This window comes from Bos indicus x Bos taurus, chromosome 13, assembly GCF_003369695.1.
Source record: "Bos indicus x Bos taurus breed Angus x Brahman F1 hybrid chromosome 13, Bos_hybrid_MaternalHap_v2.0, whole genome shotgun sequence".
Classification (NCBI taxonomy): domain Eukaryota; kingdom Metazoa; phylum Chordata; class Mammalia; order Artiodactyla; family Bovidae; genus Bos; species Bos indicus x Bos taurus.
Window position 1 is genome coordinate 40,054,236 of NC_040088.1, and position 18,394 is coordinate 40,072,629.

At 42.4% G+C, this 18,394-nt stretch overlaps 1 protein-coding gene across 1 annotated transcript; it reads right to left on the bottom strand.

The window, feature by feature from the left end:
* Positions 1–3,137: 3,137 nt before the first annotated feature.
* On the bottom strand, positions 3,138–17,930 carry LOC113903422 (dihydrodiol dehydrogenase 3-like). Its single transcript, XM_027559521.1, has 9 exons — positions 17,807–17,930; positions 15,208–15,375; positions 14,789–14,905; positions 12,965–13,042; positions 12,427–12,549; positions 11,477–11,586; positions 10,269–10,434; positions 5,388–5,470; positions 3,138–3,351 (listed from the first exon to the last, which is right to left on the bottom strand). The coding sequence occupies exons 1-9, from the start codon at positions 17,888–17,890 to the stop codon at positions 3,309–3,311; spliced, it is 972 nt and encodes a 323-aa protein (XP_027415322.1). The 5' UTR covers positions 17,891–17,930; the 3' UTR covers positions 3,138–3,308.
* Between the last annotated feature and the right edge of the window lie 464 nt (positions 17,931–18,394).

An 18,394-nucleotide genomic window follows, 5' to 3' on the forward strand; every position in this document is an offset into this window, starting at 1 on the left:
TAGCACCAGAAAGAATCAAGAGGCTGCGCCAAAGCAGAATTAATGCCCAGTTGTAGAGGTATCTGTTGGTGAAAGTATAAGTCTGATGCTGTAAAGAATAATATTGCATAGGAACCTGGAATGTTAGGTCTCTAATCCAGATAAACTGGATGTGGACAAACAGGAGATTGCAAAAGGAAACACGGACATTTTAGGAATCAGTGAACTCAAATGGACAGCAAATTTAATTCAGATGACCATTATATCTACTACTGTGGGCAAGAATCCCTTAGAGTAAAAGGAGAAGCCCTCATAGTCAATAAAAGATTCCAAATACAGTGCTTGGGTACAATCTCAAAAATGACAGAATGATCTTGGTTCACTTCCAAGGGAAATCATTTAACATCACAGTAATTGAATTCTATGCCCCAACCACAAATGCTGAAGAAGCTAAAGTTGAAAGGTTCTATGAAGACCTACAAGACCTTCTAGAACTAACACCAAAAAAAGATGTCCTTTTCATCATAGGGAGCTGAAATCCAAAAGTAGGAAGTCAAGAGATACCTGGAGTAACAGGCAAGTTTGGCTTTGGAGTGCAAACAACGCAAGGCAAAGGCTAACAGAGTTCTGTCAAGAGAACACTCTAGTCATAGCATACAACCTCTTCCAACAACACAAGACCTGTTCTCTAGGGGCTGGAAAAGGTGATAAAATAGATTGCCCCCTACAACTTCCAGAAAAGAATGCAGGCCTGCTGGCCTTTGATTTTAGCCCATTGATTTCGAATTTCTGACCTCCACAAATGTAAAATAACAAATTGGTGTGTCAAGCCACAAAATTTGGCCATTTGTTGGAGCAGCAGAAGTAACTAATACAGACATGGTTCAAGTCAACCCACCTCCGTCTGCCGCATCATAGGTTTTCATCCCTCTGCTAGATCGTTCCTCTGACCTCAGAGCCAGGTGGTCATCTCCCCCAACTAGGAGCCTTTTCCACTTTTTTCAGCAACTGCCCAATTCCGCGGTCTTCAATACAGCAAAGTCTTTGAAAACTGTGTATACTCTGTCTATCACTGGTCTCTTCATGCCATTTCTTGAACCCACTCTACTCAGGGTTTGTCTCAGTATGTGTATGTGTATGGCAACCAGTATTGTTCAATACACTCCAGTATTCTTGCCTGGAGAACCTGCTGATAGAAAAGCCTGGCAGGCCACAGTCCGCAGGGTCACAGAGAGGTGGACATGACTAAAGGGACCCCATATGCATAGACACAAGACTTTTTTTTGCCTGTGACAGCTCTGCCCCAGTGAGGGTTGAGCATGAAGGTGGCAGAGCTGCTTGGGTTGTGGGGACCATGGTGGCGCCAAGTGTGCAGGGATACAGACTGCCTCAGCCGCTGGATTATTGGCCCTATCAGAGGCTTTTTTCAAGCCTCTGGCACCTGACGATCAGAAGGACTCTCGGCTAGTCTTTGCCCATAGCTCCGCGGTTCAGGCACTTAGAGGGCTCCCTTGCCTGGGGTCCTTCTCTGTTGTTCCATGCATCAGACACATAGAAGACCCCCCTCCCAGTGCACCGCTTCCTGCCCCAGGCTGGGGTCCTACTCTGTAGATCAGCAATCAGGCACTTAAAGGGGCACTCTGCGTGGGGTCCTCCTCTGTAGGTCCCTGCCTCAGGTGCTTGATGGGTCAGCCTCTCTATTGTTCAGCTGTGCATGCTGGTGTGTGGGGAGTGAGGCTCTGGTGATGGCTCCATCCCCTACGCGTGACTCAGCAGTATCTCCTTGTTTCCATGTCTGCCTGGCTTTCCTCCACAGGCATTTCCCACCACAGTCTCCTCCCTCACATCTCCTCATCCATCTCTCCACAGCAGCCCTTGCCCTGGGATTGCTCCACAATCCCTAAGCTCCAGCTCCCAGCCACTGTGCCTTCTAGGGGACTTGCATCCCTGTCGGGGGTGTGTATGTCTGCAGCAAGAACTGTCTGATTCTCATTCTATTCAGGCTGCCACAGATCAACTATTTCACACTCAGCCTTAAATGTTTCTCCTCTGACTCAGACAATTGCCCTGCTGTGGGGATTGGACTCCTGCTTCAGTTCCCCCACGCGCTGAGGGCAGGTCCAGTCCTACTAACACTCCAGTTTTTCCCCTTAGTTCCTTTGTCCTATGGAGTTTTGTGTGGTTCCATATATTCTTTTCTGCTGGTCAGGTCCTCCTGTCTGCTCTCAGCTGGTGTTCTGTATGCACTTCTGTGTCTGAAGTTGTATTACTGATGTATCCGAGGAGAGAGATGTACTCCACGTCCACCTACTCATCTGCCATCTTGCTCCTCTACAAAGTGACTTTTCAAAAAACATCAGCTCATGTAACTACTATGCTCAAAACCCAAAATGTAATTGTGCATTTCTCTCAGAGTAAAGTCCTTTCAAAAATCTACATGACACAGACCCCCTGGCTCCACTGGCTCTCTGGCCTTCTCTTCAACTCCTCTCTCCCCACCTCACTAAACTCCACCCACATCAACTGACTTGCTGGCCCTTAAATGTTACATGAATACTCCTACTTCCTTGACTAGCATTTTCTGTTCCAGAGAAATGCAAGGAGCACTATATCTGTGTTTTAAGGCTCTTTCTTGTACAAATGAGAAGTTGTGTGGGATGAAGTGTAGTTGTCTCCTCTGCCTAACAGCTGTACAGAAATGGGAGAGATTGTGTAGAAATATCTCCTACAGGTACTTACCCATTTCTAACAGCTAAATACTCTTGATTTTGTTCACAGTCTCAGCCTCCACTAGACTATCAACTCAAGAATGTCTCATTTTAATTCATATCTATTGATAAAACAATTTCTAGGCAGACAATTAAGAAATTAAATGAATAAGATTTGCTGCCTTATAGTAAGCAAAATATAATGCTAGATTTGTAAATCATATTTTCAGCTTACCAAGATAATTATGCTAAGTTAAAACATAAGTATACACCCTGTAGATTGAAGATTCCTTCTCTGTGTAAATAAAAACTCACATTTATATAGGAAAGTGCACCAAAGTATTATTAAAATGGTTAACCATGGCTTATTTTTATTTTTGATCCTTTGCCTTCTATTTCCTAATTTTCTGTAATTTGTATGTATTATCTTAATTATCAGAAAAATAGAAGTATTCTTACTTTGAAGTCTTTATTGTTTCATAAAGTGTTAAATGTTTTAAAAGGAAAAGCAAGCTTTCAAAATTTCTGATACTTCATTTAAGCACCTTCACAAAGTACAAAAATCTTCTTCACTGCCCTAGAAGCAAGACATTCTCAAAGAACCACGGTGAGAGCTGAGAGTCAATATTCTTCAGAGAATGGATAATCTGGGTGATCAACACCACTGAAAGAGAAGAAGGAAGATTCATTTCTTAAATCAGCCATGTTGTCATAGAGAACATTGTTCTGTGAATGTGGTCAGGATGGGCTAAAACTCTAAATCTACAAGCAGGCCCCTCCTTCTCCCCTGACAAGCACACATGCAGGTGTCTGCTCCATGTGCACATGGCACATTCACGTGTAATATTCACTCCACAGTGACAGGTAGTTCGACTCAGGTTACAATTTATACGAGAGCACAAGACATGGGACTAACTGTGGGCATCATTTCAGACACAGGTGGAACTTCTGTCTCTAGATGAGGAGAAGAATCACAGTGAACAAATTAGCTACTCTTTTTCACACATGCATGGATAAGCAGATACTGAAAACCCCCCAAAATTCAGGTGTCTCCTTTAAGGAATTTCTCATCTGTTGAAGAGATACCACATACACCTCAGTAATCACACAACACAAAGTGGGATCATTATTTTCTTACTTTATAATATATTAAAACATTGCTTATTCAGCAATTAGTATTACTGCTGTTTTCCTTTTTTCCATGTTTGTACTTTTCATTCTAATGTGTCCTTTTAAATTCAATTTATTGTAAAGTGCATTTTTAGCAATTCCATGTTCCAGGAGCTGTGCTATTTAGTTGAGCCCACAAAGATAGGCATTCACGGCCCAGTGAAGGAGAACATAGAATTAAAAAGACTTTGAGAACTCAAAAGCCTTTGAGTACAGAAGAGGAGCTTTCTGTGTTTTTTCCATGTATCATATCTTTTCTTAGAATCATGATATAGCTTTGCAACAACAGGGGCAGTTTTGAGATCCTTAACTGAAATTAAATCTTCATTTTGCCATTATTTGTATTCTCATTTCTCAAAACTCCCTTGCAAATTTCTATTTTGTCTCTTCAATCCTGATCTCCTTCTTCAGGAATTAGGCAGCTAGAGTCGCATGTTAGTGACTAAGTCAAAGTCCAGGTGATAGGGGCTTCCAAAGGGATGTACCCCTGATGGACAGAAGCTACAGTGGGGTAAGTGTTGACTCAGAAAACCAAACACCCAGCCGATCTTCCCTGGGTGTGTCCTGCTAAGGACACAGAAGTCATTCACTGGAGGGTCAGTTAATGACCTACTTGTAATACAGTTTTGTGAAATTATAAGGATGAGGAAATGGGAGTTGGAATAGGGGAAAAGGCCAATGAAGAGATCAATTTGAAATAAATGGATAATGTCTTGGAGAAGAAATGCCCATTAGGGAGAAAACCCATCAGCCACTTAGGGGAGGGGGTTGAAGTAGGCCCCCAGTGACTTCTGAGCACTGATGCACATTGGCCTGCCTGGATCCCCTCCAGAAAAACATTAACATGACATTTTACGACTGTACATGGGCAAACATCAACGCGGGCTTCCCGGGTTGTTCAGTGGTAAAGGACCCCACTGCCCATGCAGGAGACATGGGTTCAACCCCTGAGTTGGGAAGATCCCTTGGAGAGGGAAATGCCTGGGAAATCCCATGAACAAAAGAGCCTGGTAGGCTATAGTCCGTGGGGTTGCAAAAGAGTCAGACAGGACTTCTCAACTGAACAACAACAAAACATGAATGTAATGCATGACGGATTCATTCTTATATAGCTATTATTAATACAATCATTTTCCCCTGATACAAAAAGAATTAAAGATGAGACATGTTCACAGGTCCCTGAAAGAACAGTGGGCTGCAGGCACTATGCCCTTTGTGTTTCCTGGGTCCCTCCACCCTCAGAGGAGGTACACTAGGCACAGGGATTAGGGACACAAAGTAGTGAAATCACCATGATGTCTGGGAATTCTACTGATGGGCTGTCCTGGGCCCAAGTCACATTTCTGTTGGTCAGAGATGGAGCCTTGGAGGAAACCTCTGGTCTGGGGTCTGCAGGAAGCCCCTGGTTTACTCCTACACTGGAATTCAGGACTATCTTCCCAGAATTAAGCTTTTGAAAAGCTTAGTTCTCCTGCTGACCTGCCTGCTACAAAAAACAGTGTGTGTGTGAAATATCTGCAAGTCACTTACAATAGTATCTCATTATATCTTATATTTCTATGGATGCCATCAATTGCTTTCATGTCTTCTGGACTCAGCTCAAAGTCAAACACCTGGAAGGAAGGAACAATCACATTAACCTCTCCCCCAAGGAGACAGCCTCCCCCCTGGGGCTGGAGGTCTTTCCAGCTGGATAGAGACACGAGGAAGGGGCAGGGAAGCTGTGTCTGTCCTCAGCTTCCAGGAGAACAACCTGGGACCCTCTGCTGAGTTCTCACCTCTCCTTCCCACACCTTCTCCTTTCCTGTCCACCTCACAAACATTACAGTGCATCAGTCCCTTATCTTTCTAAGTAAATCACTTGTGACAGAAAACAAACTAAAATCTTCTTTTTCCAAACACATTGCCTTTGGACACTCCTGACTCAATACAAAATCAGATTGATTATATTCTTTGCAGCCAAAGATGGAGAAGTTCTATACAGTCAGCAAAAACAAGACCGGGAGCTGACTGTGGCTCAGATCATGAACTCCTTATTGCCAAATTCAGACTGAAATTGAAGAAGGTAGGAAAAACCACTAGAACATTCAGGTATGACCTAAATCAAATCCCTTATGATTATACAGTGGAAGTGAGAAATAGATTTAAGGGACTAGATCTGATAGACAGAGTACTTGATAAACTATGGGCAGAGATTCGTGACATTGTACAGGAGACAGGGATCAAGACCATCTTCATGGAAAAGAAATGCAAAAAAGCAAAATGGCTGTCTGAGGAGCCCTTACAAATAGCTGTGAAAAGAAGAGAAGCAAAAAGCAAAGGAGAAAAGGAAAGACATGCCCATTTGAATGCAGAGTTCCAAAAAATAGCAAGGAGAGATAAGAAAGCCTTCCTCAGCGATCAATGCAAAGAAATAGAGGAAAACAACAGGATGGGAAAGACTAGAGCTCTCTTCAAGAAAATTAGAGACACCAAGGGAACATTTCATGTAAAGATGGGCTCGATAAAGGACAGAAATCGTATGGTCCTAACAGAAGCAGAAGATATTAAGAAGAGGTGGCAAGAATACACAGAACTGTACAAAAAAGATCTTCACAACCCAGATAATAATGATGGTGTGATCATTCACCTAGAGCCAGACATCCTGGAATGTGAAGTCAAGTGGGCCTTAGAAAGCATCACTATGAACAAAGAGGAGGTGATGGAATTCCAGTTGAGCTCTTTCAAATCCTGAAAGATGATGCTGTGAAAGTGCTGCATTCAATATGCCAGCAAATTTGGAAAACTCAGCAGTGGCCACAGGACTGGAAAAGGTCAGTTTTCATTACAATCCCAAAGAAAGGCAATGCCAAAGAATGCTCAAACTACCACACAATTGCACTCATCTCACATGCTAGTAAAGTAATGCTCAAAATTCTCCAAGCCAGGCTTCAGCAATATGTGAACTGTAAACTTCCAGATGTCCAAGCTGGTTTTAGAAAAGGCATAGGAACCAGAGATCAAATTTCCAACATCTGCTGGATCATCAAAAAAGCAAGAGAATTCCGGAAAAACATCTATTTCTGCTTTATTGACTATGCTAAAGCCTTTGACTGTGTGGATCACAATAAACTGTGAAAAATTCTGAAAGAGATAGGAATACCAGACCACCTGACCTGCCTCTTGAGAAACCTATATGCAGATCAGGAAGCAACAGTTAGAACTGGACATGGAACAATAGACTGGTTCCAAATAGGAAAAGGAGTACGTTAAGGCTGTATATTGTCACCCTGCTTATTTAACTTATATGCAGAGTACATCATGAGAAATGCTGGACTGGATGAAGCACAAGCTGGAATAAAGATTGCCAGGAGAAACATCAATAACCTCAGATATGCAGATGACACGACCCTTATGGCAGAAAGTGAAGAGGAACTAAAAAGCCTCTTGATGAAAGTGAAAGAAGAGAATGAAAACATTGGCTTAAAGCTCAACATTCAGATAACTAAGATCATGGCATCTGGTCCCATCACTTCATGGCAAATAGATGCGGAAACAGCGGAAACAGTGTCAGACTTTATTTTGGGGGACTCCAAAATCACTGCAGATGGTGATTGAAGCCATGAAATTAAAAGACGCTTACTCCTTGGAAGGAAAGTTATGATCAACCTAGATACCATATTAAAAAGCAGAGACATTATTTTGCCAACAAAGGCCCGTCTGGTCAAGGCTATGGTTTTTCCAGCGGCCATGTACAGATGTGAGAGTTGGACTGTGAAGAAAGCTGAGTGCCAAAGAATTGATGCTTTTGAACTGTGGTATTGGAGAAGACTGTTGAGAGTCCCTTGGACTGCAAGGAGATCCAACCAGTCCATCCTAAAGGAGACCAGTCCTGGGTGTTCACTGGAAGGACTGAGGCTGAGGCTGAAACTCCAGTACTTTGGCCACCTCATGCGAAGAGTTGACTCATTGGAAAAGACCCTGACGCTGGGAAAGATTGAAGGCAGGAGGAGAAGGGGAAGACAGAGAATGAGATGGCTGGATGGCATCACTGATGCGAGGACATGAGTTTGAGTGAACTCCAGGAGTTGGTGGTGGACAGGGAGGCCTGGCATGCTGCGATTCATGGGATCACAAAGTGTCAGACAGGACTGAGTGACTGAACTGAACTGAACTGAACTGACTCAATACCTTAACCTGAGCTAACATTAAACTGATTAACTCTCCCCAACATGCCCTGAGGGTGACAACATTCAGCTGAAGCACTGTGGGAAGGAGGCTCCCTGTGAAAGCCTATTCAAGACTCTGATATCAAACTATTCATTATCTATGACTGAATCGAACAAAACTTTATGTAAATGTGTTTGTGGAGAAAGTTATGAAAAATGTTTAACATTAAAGAAACCTAGATAATTAAAAATTCATATCATATTCATGATATAGAAAGCTCAATTTTGTAAAGAAATTCATTTTCTCCAAATGATCTAGTATGTCAGTGCAACATGAACCAAAGACTTGAGCATGTATTCTTCCCTGGGAGTTGGTAAAGTGATACTCAATTTGCAATAAAAGAGAGCTAAACAAAAGCAATCAGGACATTCTTAAAAAATAAAAAATTATTCTGAAAAGCATACTTATTTTCACTTTAATAGCACGGTACAGAAAACAGAATAGTTAAATAGAAGAGAGACACCAGAAATGTACTTCTGGACACTTGATATATGACAGAGTTGACAATGAAAATCTGTGAGGAAATATGAAAATTTAGGTTTAAATTTAAATATACGTAAAGGTGTATGTCAGAGAAGGCAATGGCACCGCACTCCAGTACTCTTGCCTGGAAAATCCAATGGGCAGAGGAGCCTGGTGGGCTGCAGTCCATGGGGTCGTACAGAGTCGGACACAACTGAAGTGACTTAGCAGCAGCAGTAGCAGTAAAGGTGTATGTATCTATTTTCATATTATCTTAGATAATCAGTTCCAGCTAGATTACCAAACCAAATTTAAATGGAAACACGGAAACAATTGATCAGGGGACAATTTCCCTTCCCCTTGACTTGGCCTGACCTGTAACCTGTGGCACTAAACAGTGATATTTCCCAGAAGTGCTGAGTCAGATCTGAGCCCAGACAGGAAGAGGATTTTTTCCCTAATCACTGACAGGATCACAGCACTGTGCTGAGATGAAGACCAAGTCAGTTGACAACAGTCTAGCCAAACATATATGAAAAACTATTCAGAGAAGCATGCATGCTCCTCTAACAGGAGCCACATCCACCTGCTAAAGCAGAACTGCCGAGCTGCTCTGCACTGAACTGCAAATGCATAAGAGAGGCCAACTAAGAGGACAACAGCTTAGTTGAGTGCAGGCTGATTGTCAAACCACAGAATCAAGGGAAGCATAACTGATCTCTACATTAAATTCTGAAATTGGGGAGTTTTCTGTGCAGCTACTCTAAGGGGACAATATTGGTCTCCCACACAGAAGTCTAAATAGAAACAACCTAGCTAAAGTGGACAAAGTCTTGAAGAGGAGCTTCTCAAAGGCAGAAACTCATGGAGATTAAATGTATGAAGATGCAACCTTGTTAGTATTCAGGGAAATACTCTGTTTTCCCCTCTACCATGTTAAATTAAAAGGAGAGCCTTGTGACCTGGAGGAGGGCCCTCACCCAACCACACAAGCCCCCTGACCTCAAGACTCCAGCCTTATAAATGTGAGAAAGAAATTTCAATTTTTCTCAGCCACTCAATCTGTGGTATTTTGTTGTAGCAGTCCAAACAGCCTAAAAAATTCACAGTTTTATCAATTGAGAACAAAGAAAATAAGATGTCATTTGCACAAGGTGACAGAATAAATTGCAGAAATAACACTGGAAATAAATCTCTGTTATCTGTGCAACCTTGGCTCAGATGGTAAAGAATCTGCCTGAAATGCAGGAGACTCCAGTTCGATTCCTGGATTGGGAGGATCCCCTGGAGAAAGAATAGATTACTCCAGTTTTCTTGGGCTTCCCTGGTGACTCAGACAGTGAAGAATCTGCCTGCAATGTGGGAGACCTAAGTTCAATCCCTGGGTTGGGAAGATCCCTTGGACGAGGGCATGGAAACCCACTCCATTATTTTTGCCTAAAGAATCCCCATGGACAGACCAGCCTGGCAGGCTAGAGTCCATGAGGTCGCAAAGAGTCAGACAAGACTGAGCAACTGAGCACACACACTGTCCAACGTTAACCCTCTCCAGCCATGCCACCTTTCTTGTTGCCACATCAGGAGGAGAAAACTACCAGGAATACACACAAGGCATTCATGCACAGCGGGGAACAGGTGACTTGTCTTGACTCAAGGAAAGTCTTGAGAGATGGACAAAGAATGACCCTCATGAAGGATATTCCTTAGGAGCCCTCTGTCCACAGCCCCACTCATCATCACCTGTATGTTCTCTTTGATCCGCTTCTTGTTGAAACTCTTGATCAGAACCACAACCCCACGTTGTATCTGGTAGCGAAGGGCAACCAGAGCAGGGGTCTGCTTGTTCTTTTTGGCAATGGCACAAAGAACCGGGTCCTCCAAGAGAACGGGGTGATTCTGGTTCACCCTGGAAGGAAATTCAGAAATGCTGAGGAGCTGAGACTAAATTCTCATTTTCTAAGGAGGCTTCTCAAACAGGCTAAGTAGGTCCACTCTAGACCAGTGCTTCTCAAAGTGTGCTCCAGGGACCAACATCATCAGTATCACCTGGGATCTTGTTAGAAATACAAATTCCATGACTTAGTTGAAGACAAACTGAATCAGAACCTCAACTGGGTCACCTCCCATTCTGTGTGTACAAAGTTCTGCATGTAATTCAGATTCATGATTGAGTTGAGACCAGGACTGCCAAACTCGTGGAATTTTTTATTTACTTCTCTGTTATTGATTTTCTTTGATAATCAAGACCATGAGTAGAGAAGAAGAAAAATACCAGGAAATTTTTTAATGTCACTTTTCTAGGCTTTGACAAAAACTGAGTAGTCCCAGAATGACAGTCATTTATTTCATCATTATTCTCCTAGAGATGTTTACATAATTGGTTCAAATTGAAATTTTTTTCTAGCATGATAGACCTAGGAGTTACATATTATTGTCCCAATTTTAGACATAAGGTAAGTGAGGTTTGGAACATCTATTTTTAGAAATGCATTCATTAGTTAATAAGCAAAATCATGACATAAGCTTGGGTTTCTGGTCTCAACTGGGAGATTATGTACAGATTTTAGTGTAATTGATGAATCTACAAGAAGGAGACCTGGGTTGGGTCCCTGAGTCAGAAAGATCCCTTGGGGAAGGGAATGGCTACCCACTTCAGTATTCTTGCCTGGAAAATCCCATGGATAGAGGAGTTTGGTGGGCTACAGACTATGAGGTCGCAAAGAGTCAGACACAACAAGCAACTAACTCTTTCACACAAGCTAATACAGTGTAGAGAAACTGTCTGGGTGATGAGAAGATAAAAGAGAAGAAATCAGTCCATCCTTCCCTTTTATTCCCCCTGCCTATGAGAGTTATCTCCAGACCACTGAGTACTGTATGATTGAAACCATTTCCTCAAAAACTGAATTTTAGGTAAACACCGTGTTGTCTTCCTTAGGGTTCATTACCATCCTTTTATTCTTTGGGATCCCAGAGCACTATAGGCAACAAGAACAATATCACGGGACTTGCAGAAATCCAACAGTTTACTCTGGTTGAGATAAGGGTGACATTCCACCTGTAGAATGCCAACAGAGAAGAGTGTCAGATTATTTGGGAAAGTAATATTAATAAAACAGAGAAAATTAAAAGTTTAAAAAAATGCTAAAGGAAAAACTACAACTTAAATATAAACTTGAAATATTAACATCAAGATAAAAATTGAGAGAAGTGTGCTTAAAAGTTAATTTTATGATAGACTTGGATGAGAGAACCATTCCAAGCTTGAGTAGCTCACAAGGTGAGCTCTACATATGAGTAAATGTTTCTGAGTAAATATTTTATTGATCATTAATATCACCATGAGCCTTTGACTTCAGTCTTTCACCTGGATGACTTTCATAGTCTTCAGCACATTTTCGGTACTGAAGACCCAGAAAAGCTGAAACACTAAGACTAAGGATTCAGCCATCCAAACCCCACACAAATTTTAAACCAATATTATGCGATTTAACTTTCTTTACACTCCATGCCATGTTTCGTGGTCCTCCTTCCCTTCCACAGTTCCCTCCCAGGCACTTTCAACATCCATTTCTGGACACCCTTTAGGCTCAGGTAAACACCACCTTCCTCTAAGTTCTGGGTGACTAGTCTAACCCTTCTTCACCTTCTTTACCTTTCCTCAGTCTCCACCACAATTTAGCAGGACCCCCTCCCCAGCTTTTCCACCCAGACTTTATCAAACAGGGATACCATTGTGGGTTCTATTCATAGTATTCCATCCATACAGAGGCTCTGCCCTCTAGAATATTCTGTCCACTAAGGTCAGATGAACAGGAGGGGAGGACAGACAGACATCAGGCTCCAGGGCAAGAAGGAGGTTGTGAAGAGCAGGAGGGAGAGGAGCCGAGCTGCTCACCTGGTTGCAGACGGGCTTGTACTTGAGCCCCGGCTTGTTCAGGATCTTCTCCAGCTGCTTGTGGTTGAAGTTGGACACCCCAATGGACTTGGTCAGCCCTGCGTCCTTACACTTCTCCAGGGCCTAGGGAAGAAGGGGGTGTGCACAGTCATTTAGAATGGGCAATAGAGCAAAACTAAATGCTGAAAATTATCTGTCAACAGGGTCACCCATCAAGAATTAGCATTGATTATTAAGAGGAAAAATGAAATTGTGACACAAAAACAACAATTACCATTTCCTCCTTAGAAAAATCCCTAAGAAGACATATTACATAGAAGGAAAGAGATGCCTGTCTTCACTGTCCCATATTCTCCTCCTTTGTTCCTCTCTGTGAGCATTCCAGCAATGGTTTCCTCCCCAAAACCCCAGCATCACAACCCTTAGATTCATGAACTGCTGACTCTGATGGTCCACAGCCCATTCTCACAGGTGGAAGAAATGAAGGAGGTTCCCCCTCTCCTGGCTCCTCCCCTGATTTTCTCCTCCCCAGACTCACCTCCCATGTGAGACAGAGATCCACTGAGTCTAATATTATTTTTCCATTTTCATCTTTTGGAAGCAATTCCTCCCCTGGCTGGAATAGAGGTAGTCATTTTAGAGATGTCACAAAGTAATATCTCTACATTTAGCCTGGCTGCTTGGCACCAGGTAGCAAACCTCCATGAGGTAGGGATTACAATATTCTGGATACTAGTATTTGCATATATGGAGTTGTAAGCAATGTCTTTAGGAGGGAGGCATATTCTAATCTCTTACACTTAATATATGTATATGTTGTAATAAATATGTTTTTCTAGGTCCTAAAAGGGAATTCCCATGACTTTTGTGGATTTTGTCTGTTCCTTGTACTTGTCTCTTTTGAAATGCTTCTCTTGAGTTGGAAAAGGCAGTAAGTTACATGACATAATTTCCAGAATAAAAATTTCAATCTTGATGTGATTGGATAATCAGACTTCCTTTTCCATCTGAGCCTCAGATGCCCTAGGGCAGGCATGTGAACCAGCAAGGCTCTCGTTAGGTTTATATGGAATGTGGAAGATCCAGACATGCTCTCAAACGTTCATGACCATGAGCCTTGAGCTGCCCCAAGACTATATTTGCCACCAGTTGAAAATGTCACTAATGTTCATGAATAAATACCATTTGCTTTATTTTAAAAATAAAGTGAATCATGAGTAATGCCATGATGTCTGTGTGTGCTAAGTTGTTTCAGTCGTTTCTGACTCTGTGTCCCCATGGACTGTAGCCCACCAGGCTCCTCTGTCCATAGGATTCTCCAGGCAAGAATACTGGAGTGGGTTGCCAGACTCTCCTCCAGGGGATCTTCCCAACCCAGAGATCAAACCTACATCTCCTGAAGCTCCTGCATTGCAGGCAGATTCTGTACTGATGAGCCAAAAGGGAAGCCTCCAATGTCATGATAAGAGATAGAAAAAATAGACATTTCTGAAGAGTACAGCAAAGCCTTAAATCTATCCATGACTTGGACTTCCCATCTACATAGTCCTCTAAGCTATTTTGCATAGGATGGCTTGAGTAGATTTCTGTAACTTAAAATCAAGAGTTCTATATAACACAGATTTTTGTTGTTGTAGTTTCATTGTGGGTTTGCTTTTGTTTTGGGGTTTTTTTGTTTTGTTTTGTTTTGTTTTGTCTCATGTTTATGGTATCTTAGTTCGCCAAACATGGATTGCACTCCTTCCCTCAACTCAGCTTTCCTCAGCAGTGGAAGCATGGAGTCGTAACTACTGGACTGCCAGGAAATTCCCATCTACATAATAATACAGCATAATGACACAGTTCTTAAAGTTTAAGTGCAGTCTATAACTTCATCATGAAGACAAGCAACAGTGTAGGCAAGGTTTCTAAGTCCCTGTAATGTCTGCTAGTTTTAGATCCATCCAGATGGAGCACCACCAAATCTGCTCAACTCGAATGGGTGAAAGAGGAGAAGAACTCATCACATTCGATGTAAGATTGTGTCATTGCTCATCATGGCTGCACCAAACTCTTGTTTCATGAAATCCCTAGAGACTCAGGAGTCATATTCAGGACTGTGTGCAGAACTCATCTATTTCTATTTCCTCAAGTTTTTAAGGCAGACACTGAGAGATTCTTTAACTCCTTTCTCTGGGAGGTGTGTAAGGGATTCAAAGAAAATCAGTAAAAAGATGATCATGAATGATTATTAGGGGGATTCTACCCTAGTGAAACCCTCTCTACAACCTACTAAGACAAATATTAATTCAACCATCCATGTAAGTTGATACACATTCTAAAAAAAAGAAGTAAAATAGAAACAATCACACAAATTTGCAACCTTCATGGACACTGGGAAATGAATGAGATAGAGATCAACATAATCCAGTTGAAGATCTTTCAGTGACTTTTCCAAGGCTGGTTGGACCAAATCTGGTCGAAGGAAAGTGCACCAAAGCTGCAGAGATTAAAGAATGGAAGCTGTGTTAATAGTACTTCAGGAAATTTTGGGAGAGGGGAGGGGGGCTTACCACATGGCTTTTCGGATATTACTTCACTGACCAAGGATTGAACCTGGACTCGTGGCAATAAAGCACCGAGTCATAACCATTGGACCACCAGGGAATTCCAATACTTTAGGAATGTAATAATAAACATGGGTCACCAAACAACTCTTCACCAAACAATGGTCCTATTATACAATAGTCACCTGGGCACAATCAGTTGCCCACATGTGCACATGCACAACACATACAGCACCTTTGAAGTGTAGAATATGTCTTCTCTCTTCACAGTGCCGTCTGCAATCTTGCTTCGAATGGCCTGGCCAACTTGCTCTTCAGTCTGGTACACACGAGCACAGTCAATATGGCGGAACCCAGCCTCTATAGCGAATTTGGTTGCCTCCAGAGCTTCGCTCCTAGGAACCTACATGAGCAACAAAGGTAGTACTTACATATTCACATGGTTAAAAGATTGCTAAAGTACAAGCTTTAGTCTTCCCAAGATTCAACTTTTCTTTGGGTAGTTCTGTATGCATGGTGATGAACTCATGACAGTTTGCTGAATGTTCCTGGTCAGTAATTAAATGGATACCCAGGAACTCATCAACCCCAGGCAATTAGTGGTTGATCACAGGTATCAGAGGACCCAAAGACCACCTCCAGGTTCAGTGATTTGCTGTTAGAACCCAATGGACTAAACATAAAGTTGTAGTCGTGGATAGGATTTATACTGTGAGACATTTGAAGCAAAATTGACAAAGGTATAAGATGTATGGTAAAAGCATCAAGAAAAAAACTTGAAGCTTCTAAGGCTTCTGGCTACCACTGAAGCTACACAGAATACACCAAAAAAAAAAAAAACTGTATCTATTCACGGTATCACTCAGTAGCTCAGAAGTTGCTCAGTCTTGTCTGACTCTTTGCCACCCCATGGACTGTAACCTGGCTCCTCTGTCCATGGGATTTTCCAGGCAATAGTACTGGAGTGGATTGCCATTTCCTTCTCCAGGGGATCTTCCCGACCCAGGGATCAAACCCAGGTCTCCCACATTGTAGACAGATGCTTTACCCTCTGAGCCACCAGGGAAGTCCTCTTTGTATTCAAGGTATACAAAGCAATATTTTCATACAAGTGCATGCAAGCTAAGTTGCTTCAGTCATGTCCAACTCTTTGCCACCCTATGGCAACCACAGCCCACCAGGCTCCTCTGTTCAAGGGATTCTCCAGGCAAAAATCCAGGAGTGGATGGCCATGCCCTCCTCCAGGGGATCTTCCCAACCCAGGGATCAACGCTTAACCTCTTATGTCTCCCGAATTGGCAGGTAGGTTCTTTACAACCAGCACCAGGTGGCACTAGTGGTAAAATAGTGTAAGTACTGCTTATAATTACCCACTGTTACTGATGATCACAATCAAGCTACCAGGAGATCCATCACCTCACATAGCTGACTTTTGAGGGGGTTTGTAAGAACACTAAAGATCTGCTCTCTTAGCAAATCTCAAGATAGAATCCATTATTATTAACTGGGGTCACCGTGCTGAACATCAGGGGTCAAGACTTCTTCATCTCAAACTGAAGGTCTGTCCCTTTGACCAACATCTTTCCCTTTTTCCAGCCTTGTCCTCAACTTCTGGTCACCATTCCTCTACTCTCTTCTTCTGTGCATTCCACTTTTTTAGATTTCACCCATAAAAAGATCATGAAGTATCTGTCTTTCTATTTCTGGCTTCTCTCATTTAACTTAATGTTCTCCAGGTTGATCTGTGTGGTTGCAAATGGCAGGATTAACTTTGTTTTTAATGCTGCATAACACTCAATTTCTTTTTATGTGATTCAGAATCTTTCCTGTTTCAAGGATCTAAATAATTTGTGTAACTTCCCTCTGTTGGGTCTAGTCCTGGTTTTTCTTAAATACTCAGGTATTTGGGACTGTACCAAGGAATGAACCGGTGAGCTTCAGTATAGCTGGTCCCTTCCCTCCCCTCATCCCACTTTGCACTACAAGGAAACAAGCCCTGTCTTCTGTCTTGAAAGGGTCTCTGAATATTTCCTTCTGTTTTATAGATGAAGAAGTGAGACACAAAGTTTAAGGACCAGGCAGCCCCTTGTCACAGCTACATACTCTAAAGACCAGATGGACAGCAAACTTTCTGGTTTCCAGTCTAGAGACTTGTCCACTAGCCCCTCATGTCCAAGCACTGAAAACTATACTTTAATAAAAAGCCACTGCAAAACCCAAGAATATATTACAAAGCCTGGCCTGTAAGACTGTAGTGTATCCCCTCAAATGACACTGTAATTCCCATAAGAAGAAGTAGTCAAGCAGAAACTGAAGTACAGGGTAAAACACAGCTGGAATGTGTCTGGCCTGGGACCAAGCAGACACCCCACAGTAGAAAAGCAATTCTCTCCCATTAGTTTTCAGCCATTTCATCTTCAGGACCTTTTACCTCAAATATTTCTCTGGGTCATGTCTTTTTGGAAGGAGGAAGGAGTTCTGGAACTAATAAAATACACAGAGAAACCCGACCATTGCAATCCCCCTCAGAGAGAAGCAGCTTACAGTCAGTGTTCTCGACACCCGAGTCTCACCTCTTGTGCCAAGCTGGGAAAGAGACAGAAACTGCAGGGGAACCCAGAGTAATCTGCAGGTGAGCACAGCCTCAGACCCTGATGCAGAGTGAAGACCGGATGCTCTCTTCCCTTTCACAGGGTATGGTTCTAGCCTGGTTAGTGGAACCACATGATCCTCCCAGAGTCACACAGGAGCTCAGTGCTTGACAACCCAAGTCCCCTTCCTCTCATGTTACATCCACTACTATTTATATCTCAACCCCACACCAGTACTTATACCTCTGGAGGTACAGCGGTGCCAAATCCCAGGACAGGAATGAAGTGGCCGTCATTAAGCTTCACCTTCTGGCTTTTGAGATCCATTGCCTGTTGCTCCTCTAACTAAGCAGAGTGATTTTTTTCTTCAACCTTTACAAGTTATAAATAACAGAAAGGTAACATACCAGCTGCTCTGTCAAATGTTAGCACGTATATTATAGAAGGAGTAGGATTAAATCCATACACATGGAGTAAGAAGAGGATTGAAGTGAGTTAAACAACTTGTTTCCTTTTTTAATCCATATAACCTTCAGTTCAGTTCAGTTGACTCGCTCTGTCATGTCCGACTCTTTGCGACCCCATGAATCACAGCACGCCAGGCCTCCCTGTCCATCACCAACTCCCTATAACCTTAAGTATTATGTAATGATGAGATTGGCTGAACAATTATTGACCATATGCCAAACTTCCACACAGCAACTGTTTTCCATTTTTCTATTATGAAGCCCAATCTCAATCAAACATCAATTGAAACAACTATCTTTCAGAACAAACATACACACATACATAAATCACACAAACTAAAAGTGTTTAATAAGCATTTTTTTA

Bases quoted from the DNA above. Each gene is read 5' to 3' on its own strand.
- LOC113903422 (XM_027559521.1), bottom strand. From the start codon at position 17,890: ATGGATCTCAAAAGCCAGAAGGTGAAGCTTAATGACGGCCACTTCATT. The intron at 13,043-14,788 runs GTTGCAAATTTG...CCTCTATTCCAG, and splicing joins ATTTCCCAGTGTCCATGAAG to CCAGGGGAGGAATTGCTTCC. The intron at 11,587-12,426 runs GTGAGCAGCTCG...GGCATTCTACAG, and splicing joins ACAAGCCCGTCTGCAACCAG to GTGGAATGTCACCCTTATCT.